We start from the raw sequence: 8,335 nt of genomic DNA, 5'->3' as shown, positions 1-8,335 counted from the left end.
GCCGGTGTGAGGGCGAGCATCAGCCAAAGTCCCTTGCATGCACTAGATTTTGCAAGCGCACCGAGGTCTTGCTGCCCTGCGGTGGGAGCAGCACACTGGAGGTCCCCCGTGGTCTTTGGCTTGTGAGAAGGTACTTGCTTTATGCCTTGAGAAGAGGAGCCATGCTTGGTGAGCCCACGTGCCAGCAATGGCCTGGAGGTGCGTCCTCAATCCATGCCGTGGCTTCCAGGGAGTGGGTGGTTGTTGTCAGGGGTGGTGGTGAGGGCCCTTAGCAGGGGTAGCAGCCTCTTGCGCCGCTGAAGCAGCCCAGGCCTCCAAAGCCGTAGCCGTAGCCGAGGCCAAGGCCAAAGCCCCCGGAGACGGGCACTCCCTGGGAGCTGAGGACGTTGCCCACGGCAGCCGATGCGGAGGATCCGACGGCGGTGCTCTGGGGGAAGGAGCTGAGGATGGGTCCTGGCAGGGTGACCACGACGGTGGAAGGCTGGATGACGACGCGGGAGTCCTCGCACTGCCTGACACAGGGCTCGTTGCAGCTGTTAGCCAGCGGGGTGGGTCCGCAGGGGCGGCAGCTGTCGTAGCAGGCCATGGGTGTGGTGTGGAGGGGCCCTGGAAGAGAGGGTGTTGAGCAGGCGGAGGGGCGTGGGGGTGCGAGGGGCGGTGCTGCAGGAGGGCGAGGGAGCGGGGAGACCTGGTGTGGGGCTGTGGGGAGCATGGGGGTGGGGAGGCGTCAGCGCTGCTGAGGCTGGGGTCAGAGCGTGGTGGAAGAGAGGGGCCAGGTGGGTCAGGAGAAGGAGGGGAAGGGGGTTGAGGCTCACCTTGTTGAGCACGGAGGAGAAGGCGTGAGGAGAAGTGTGTGAGGTAGAGAGGCGCTGAGCCGGCTTTTATGCTGGTGTGCGAGGGGCGGGACAGCCTTTGCGCATGACAGCATTTTGCAGCAAGCAGCTGTTGCATGCCACAGCCATGTAAGTAATGAGGTGGGGTGTGTTTTCCTTCCCGCAACGCTCCCTTTTCATGTCCTCCTCTTGAGGCCGTGTCCATCTGACCCTGGCGGCAGCTTTTAAGTGAGAGTATTAGAGGCCAAATGCTTGGTGTTGATGGTGTGTGTCAGGACGGGCAGAGGACATGTGTAAAGCCTAGGAGAGGTGGGGTGTCGTCAGTGAGGTCATCCCATGGCACTGGTGTGGTTTGCGGGTGCGTTGTGAAGAGGGGGCCCCATTTCCTCGCAGCCCTGGCAGGCTGGTCTGGGTTTTGGAGGTCATGTGGGGCTGCCCCTTCCATAGCATTGGGTCAGTCCTTGCCTTGCTGCCAGGTTGCGAAGCCTGTCTTTAGGCCTGGCCTCTCCCCATTGGGTGTGCTCTGTGGGTGTCTTGGTGCCCCTCTTGCTTGTAAGGTTGTAGGTGGGAGAAAGGAGTGGTGGTGGCTGCATGCCGAAGGGTTGATGAATGGCAAGGCCTCCCCCAATTGAGTCACATTGAGTGTTCGCAGGCTGTTTCTCAGGCAAGCAGTTGTTGTTCCTGAGGCAGATGAAAGGAGGTAATGAGGCGTGTTTTGAGACTGGATGTACCTAGGTTGCACCCACGAATGCTGAGGAAGCTGCCTGATGTCCTTGGGAGGCCACTCCATTATCATTTGGAAAGGTCATGGTGCATTGGGGCAGTTCCTGAAGGCTGGAAGAAAGCTCATGGCCCTTGTATCTTGAAGAAGATCAAGAGGGAGGGTCTGGGAAAGTAGAGGCTGTTGATCGTGACCTCGTTCCTGCTGTCACGGTCTGTTTGCATCCGTCACATTCACGGGACAATGTAGTTTGTGATTTAAGCTGTATTTCTTGAGCTCATTAAGAAATACAGTAAACCAACTCAACAAACTGGGGCACAATCCCTTTTGCCCAGGCTAGTTGATGACGTCAATTCACTTATTCACCATTCAAGTTATTAGGTTTCATACCTTATAACCCGTAACTCTTAACATCGTGCACCTGTGAGCAAAACAATATAATTACCTAGCCGATGGTAAGGGTGCTCCTCCTTCCTCCTCCGTCACGGTGCGGGCGTTCCTTGTGTCACAGCGGGAAGCACGAACGCCTCAGCAGTCCAGCTGCTGTTGGATCTGCTTGAAAAGCTTTTTGGGGAAGCTGAGGTTTTGTACCTTCCAGATTGGAGGGTTGGTCCATGGTTCCATACGGTAGCAGACTCTTGACTAACCGGCCAGACAAAAGAGAATGGCTGCAGGAGACAGCAACGTGCAGGTGATAATGGCTGCAGAACGGCCGTTTCCATCTTGCTGGCCACTGTCCTGCCTAAGTGGTGCTCTCGCTTTGACCTAATGGCGCTGCTCGCAGCATACATGAGGCCGTAGCCAAAGCTGGGTTAGCCAAAATCTGCGCAGGAGTTGAGTGAACAGTCCCAGGCACCCCAGAACGCGGTTTGCCCTCTTGGCTGCCAGGGCGCGTGTGTTGAGCCTGGTGCCATGAAGCACCCTCAGATCTCTTTCTGCAGGGCTGCTCTCCAGCCACTCCTCTCCCAAGCCGTGCTCGTGTCCAGAATTGCTCCGTCCTAGGTGCAGGATCTGGCATTTGTTCCTGTTAAATTTCATCCCATCAATCACTGTCCAGTGCTCTCATCTCTCTAGATCCCTCTGCAAGTCCTCTTGTCCCTCAAGAGGCTCAACGGCACCTCCCAGTTTGGTACCATCAGCAAACTTGCTAATGGTGCAATCAACTCCTGCATCCAGGTCATTGATACAAATCTCGAACAGATCTGGCCCCAGGATTGAAGCCTGAGGAACACCGCTGGTGACCGGTCGCCAGCCAGATGGAGCCCTGTTCACTGCAGCCCTTTGAGCCCTGCCCTTCAGGCAGTTCTTCACCCAGAGCAGCGGGTACCTGCTCAGCTCACAGTTGGACAACTTGTGCAGAAGGATGCTGTGAGGGACAGGATCAAAAGCCTTCCTGAAATCCAGAAAAACTGTATCCACAGCCTTCCCGTTCATGCACGAGGCGGGTGCCTTTATCGTCAAAGGATAGGAAATTAGGCAGGCAGGACTTTCCCTCAGTGAACCCACGTTGTCTGTGCCTGGGGATTGCGTTGTCCTTTAAATTCCTTTCAGCAGCACCCAGTAGGATCTTCTCCATAATTTTTCCAGGTACTGAGGCCAGCCTAACAGGTCTGCAGTTTCTTGGGTCTTCCCTTCTGCCCTTTTTATAAATTGGAATGAGGTTGGCTAGCTTCCTGTACGCAAGGACCTCCCCAGACCCCCAAGACCTGCCCACATTCAGCGAAGGTGAGTGTCTTGAGGGTTCTTCACTGTGCGAGCAGTGCTTGTTTGTGAGGAAGAGGAGGTGAGGTAGGAAGGGTACCTGTGCTTCTGCGTTGGTGCGTGCTGGAGCGCCTGGCCGGCAAGAGGCACGCTGGGCTGTGCTGGAGGTGCCAGTGGACTCACGGCTGCCCCCCCGAAAGATGGGTTTGTGGAAGTGGATGTACATAAGTCCATGGGGAAAGATGCTTTGAACCCACGAATGCTGAGGGAGCTACCCGAGTTCCTTGCACCGGACACAGAGGAATCTGATGGAGTTGAGCAAGAGGAGATGCAAAGCCCTGTTTCTGGGGAGGAGTCACCCCCGGTAGCCGGAATGGCTGGGGCCAGTTGGATAGAAAGCAACTTAGCAGAAAAGGACCTTGTGGTCCTGGTGGAGAACAAATGGACCATGAGGTGGCAAAGCACCCTTGCTGCCAAATGGGGCCACAAGTCCCCAGGGCCTCATGAGGAAACGCGTTGCCAGCAAGTAGGGGGAGGAGACCCTTCCTGTCTCCTCAGCACGAGTGAGGTGCCATGTTGGGTGCTGTGTGCAGTTCTGGGCTCCCCAGACGGAGAATGCCATGGACGTAGTTGAACGAGACCAGTGCAGGGCCACCAAGGTGCTGAAGGGGCTGGAGCATCCTTCGCATGAGGAGAGGCTGAGAGAGCTGGGAGTGTTTAGCCAGGAGACGATAACGCGCAGGGGGGCTGTCGTAAATGTGTCTAAATCCCTGATGGCAGGGAATGAAGTCGAGGGAGCCTGGTTCTTCTGAGTAGTGCTTCCTACCAGGACAAGAGGCCATGGGCACAAGTGACAAGAGATGGAACTCCACGGGCAAGGAAGGCCAGGCTTTTTCAGTGTGAGGGTGGTCAAAGGGCAGAAGAGGTGGTGGAGGCTCCGTCCTGGGAGATACTGAAAACCCGACTGGCCATGGTCCTGAACAACCTGCTCTAGCTGGCCCTGCTTGAGTAGGGGGGTTGAAGCACCCGCTCTCCAGATGTTCCTGCCCAACTAAATGCCTCTGTGATTCTCTTTCCTGGCAGTACCGGGGAGTCATGCTGGGGAAGAGTTAGTCGAGTGTGCGCTGGCACGGGGAGACTTGGTCGGAGGTGTGCAAAGGGGAATGTTGTCATGTCAAAGCCTTTGTTTGATGCAGTCATGGGCTTGTGTCACATTCTGGCAGCCCCCCAAGAGCCAGTCTGTGTGGCTAGTGGTAGTGGTGGTGACCTCTTCCTAGGAGAAATCTTCTTACCCTTTTGCACCCACCCTGATGGCAAGTCGAGGCATGGCTCTCTGCCAGGTGAAATTGGAAGAGCCTTGGGCGAAGAGTGCAAGAGGAGGTGTCTCAGGCTGGGATGCAGGAGAATTTTATTGAGAGGAAAAAAGAGTGAAAAGGCAGGAGCAGCAAGTGGAAGGGAGCCGGTGTGAGGGCGAGCATCAGCCAAAGATCCTTGCATGCACTAGATTTTGCAAGCGCACCGAGGTCTTGCTGCCCTGCGGTGGGAGCAGCACGCTGGAGGTCCCCCGTGGTCTTTGGCTTGTGAGAAGGTACTTACTTTATGCCTTGAGAAGAGGAGCCATGCTTGGTGAGCCCACGTGCCAGCAATGGCCTGGAGGTGCGTCCTCAATCCATGCCGTGGCTTCCAGGGAGTGGGTGGTTGTTGTCAGGGGTGGTGGTGAGGGCCCTTAGCAGGGGTAGCAGCCTCTTGCGCCGCTGAAGCAGCCCAGGCCTCCAAAGCCGTAGCCGTAGCCGAGGCCAAAGCCCCCGGAGACGGGCACTCCCTGGGAGCTGAGGACGTTGCCCACGGCAGCCGATGCGGAGGATCCGATGGCGGTGTTCTGGGGGAAGGAGCTGAGGATGGGTCCTGGCAGGGTGACCAGCACAGCGGGAGGCTGGATGACGACGCGGGAGTCCTCGCACTGCCTGACACAGGGCTCGTTGCAGCTGTTAGCCAGCGGGGTGGGTCCGCAGGGGCGGCAGCTGTCGTAGCAGGCCATGGGTGTGGTGTGGAGGGGCCCTGGAAGAGAGGGTGTTGAGCAGGCGGAGGGGCGTGGGGGTGCGAGGGGCGGTGTTGCAGGAGGGCGAGGGAGCGGGGAGGCCTGGTGTGGGGCTGTGGGGAGCGTGGGGGTGGGGAGGCGTCAGCGCTGCTGAGGCTGGGGTCAGAGCGTGGTGGAAGAGAGGGGCCAGGTGGGTCAGGAGAAGGAGGGGAAGGGGGCTGAGGCTCACCTTGTTGAGCGCGGAGGAGAAGGCGTCAGGAGAAGTGTGTGAGGGAGAGAGGTGCTGAGCCGGCTTTTATGCTGGTGTGCGAGGGGCGGGACAGCCTTTGCGCATGACAGCATTTTGCAGCAAGCAGCTGTTGCATGCCAGAGCCATGTAAGTAATGAGGTGGGGTGTGTTTTCCTTCCCGCAACGCTCCCTTTTCATGTCCTCCTCTTGAGGCCGTGTCCATCTGACCCTGGCGGCAGCTTTGAAGTGAGAGTAGGTATTTGGGAGGTTTTGCATGGAAGGTGCGTGTCAGGGCATTTGGCAGACGCGGGCAAAGCCTAGGAGAGGTGGGGTGTCGTCAGTGAGGTCATCGCGTGGCACTGGTGTGGTGTGGTGTGGTTTGCGGGTGCGTTGTGAAGAGGGGTCCCTATTTCCTCACAGCCCTGGCAGGCTGGTCTGGGCTTTGGAGGTCATGTGGGGCTGCCCCTTCCATTGCATTGGGTTAGTCCTGGCCTTGCTGCCAGGTTGCTAAGCCCGTTTTTAGGCCTGGTCTTTCCTTTTGAGTGTCCTCTGTGGGTGTCTGATGCCCCTCTTGTTTGACTTTGTGGTTCTTGTGGAGGATAAGCTGACTCCGAGGCAGCAACGCATCCTCATGGCAAAAGAGGCCAGGAGTCTCCAGGGCGGTGCTAGGAGGAGCGTTGCCTTCAGGGTCAGGGGAGGTGATCTTGCTCTGTCTTCAGTGCTGGTGAGGCCCCGTGTGGAGTCCTGTGTCCAGCTGAGGGCTCCCCAGTGGAAGAAGGACATGGCCTTGGTGGAGTGAGTGCAGTGCAGGGCCACCAAGACGCTGAGGGGACTGGAGCGTCCTTCCTATGAGGAGAAGCTGAGAGAGCTGGGAGGTTTTTTCAGGCAGGAGGCAAGGCCTCAGAGGGGAGAGGTCATCAATGTTTTTAAATCCTGGAGGCGACGGAATGAGGCCAGGGGAGTCAGGCTCTTCTCGTGGGTGGCCGTGGCCAGGGCAAGGGTGGATGGAGAAAGCGAAGACGAGCCATTTCCTTGGAAGAGAAGGCAAGGCTTTTTCAGTGTGAGGGTGGTCAAGCAGCGGAACCAGTTGTGCAGAGAGGTGTTGGAGTCTCCATCCTTGGAGATACTGACAGCCTGAGTGGCCGTGGTCGTGGATAGCCTGCTCGAGCTGACCCTGCTTGAGCAGGTTGGGTTGAAGTAGCCGATCTCCAGAGGTTCCTTGCGCATTCACTGATTCTGTTTGCTGGGATTCTGCTTGCTGTGATGGGCAGAGAGCTGTGCTGCACAAGAAAGTTGGTCAACGGGGAGCAGAAAGAAGCCCTCATAATGCAAGGGGCAATGGTTAGCAACCTGCTACACAGCTTAGCTACACAGAGGTCTATGGGAGCGAATGGGATCCACCCAAGGGTACCGAGGGCGCTGGCGGAAGGGCTCACCAAGCCACTTTCCATCATTTGTCATCAGTCCTGGCTAAGCAGGGAGGCCCCTGTTGACTGGAGGTTAGCAAATGAAGGTAACGATAAGGTTGAGGGCTTATGGGTAAAGACCAGTGGGAAGGCCAACAAGGCAGATATCGTGGGGGGAGTCTGTTGTAGACCACCCAACCAAGATGACGAATCAGATGAAGCATTCTACAAGCGGCTGGCTGAAGTCTCACGATCGCTAGCCCTGGTTCTCGTGGGAGACGTCAACTTACCAGATCTCTGCTGGAAATACAACACAGCAGAGAGGAAACAGTGTAGGAGGTTCCTGGAGTGCGTGGAAGATAACTTCCTGACGCATCTGGTAAGCGAGCCAAGCATGGGAGGTGCCCCGCTGGACCTGCTGTTTACGAACAGAGGAGGCCTGGTGGTGATGGGAGTCCGTCTTGGGCACAGCGACCATGAAACGATAGAGTTTTCGATTGTTGGAGAAGTAAGGAGGGGGGTCAGCAAAACCACTCCCCTGGACTTCAGAAAGGCAGACTTGGGCCTTCTTAGGAGTCTGGTTGAGGGAGTGCCTTGGGAGGCAGTCCTGAAGGGCAAAGAAGTCCAGGAAGGCTGGATGTTTTTCAAGAAGGAAGTCTTAAATGCACAGGAGCAGGCCGTCCCCATGTGCCGAAAGATGAGCAGGCAGGGAAGAAGACCGGCCTGGCTGAACAGAGAGCTTCGTCTGGAACTCAGGGCAAAAAAGGAGAGCTGGCCACCTTTGGAAGAAGGGGCAGGCAACTCAGGAAGACTACAGGGATGCTGTGAGGTTATGCAGGGAGAAAATGAGAAAGGCAAAGGCCCAGCTAGAACTTAAACTGGCCACTGCACTCAGGGATAACAAAAAATGTTTCTACAAATCTATCAGCGACAAAAGGAGGGCCAAGGACTATCTCCATTCTTTGTTGGATGCAGAGGGAAGCATCGCCACAAAGGATGAGGAGAAGGCTGAGGTACTTAATGCCTTCTTTGCCTCAGTCTTTAATAGTCCGACTGGTCATCCTCGGGGTATTCAGGCCCCTGAGCTGGTTGATGGAGATAGGAAGCAGAACAAAGCCCCAGTAATCGAAGAGGTAACAGTCAGTGACCTGCTCCTCCACCTGGATGCCCACAAGTCCATGGAGCCAGATGGGCTCCATAGCCAGATGGGCGCCTGTCAGCCTGACCTCGGTGCCGGGGAAGGTCATGGAGCAGATCCTCTTGAGTGCCATCACGCAGCACATGCAGGACAATCGGGGGATCAAGCTCAGCCACCATGGGTTCATGAAGGGAAGATCCTGCTTGACCGACCTGATCTCCTTCTATGACAGGGTGACCCGCTTGGTGGATGAGGGGAAGGCTGTGGAT

General features: G+C 56.8%; 2 protein-coding genes across 2 annotated transcripts; both read right to left on the bottom strand.

Moving 5' to 3' along the window:
* Positions 1–268: 268 nt before the first annotated feature.
* On the bottom strand, positions 269–586 carry LOC309586766 (feather keratin-like; the record flags this gene model as incomplete). Its single annotated transcript, XM_082304217.1, has 1 exon — positions 269–586. One exon carries the CDS (start codon positions 584–586, stop codon positions 269–271), a length of 318 nt encoding a protein of 105 aa, XP_082160343.1.
* Positions 587–4,981: 4,395 nt separating this feature from the next.
* On the bottom strand, positions 4,982–5,293 carry LOC309587611 (feather keratin-like; the record flags this gene model as incomplete). Its single annotated transcript, XM_082305914.1, has 1 exon — positions 4,982–5,293. One exon carries the CDS (start codon positions 5,291–5,293, stop codon positions 4,982–4,984), a length of 312 nt encoding a protein of 103 aa, XP_082162040.1.
* Positions 5,294–8,335: the final 3,042 nt, after the last annotated feature.

Source organism: Platalea leucorodia (assembly GCF_965183815.1).
Source record: "Platalea leucorodia genome assembly, chromosome: 1".
Taxonomy (NCBI): Eukaryota; Metazoa; Chordata; class Aves; order Pelecaniformes; family Threskiornithidae; genus Platalea; species Platalea leucorodia.
The sequence above is the reverse complement of the archived record's forward strand: the minus strand, read 5'-3'. Positions and strand labels throughout refer to the sequence as shown.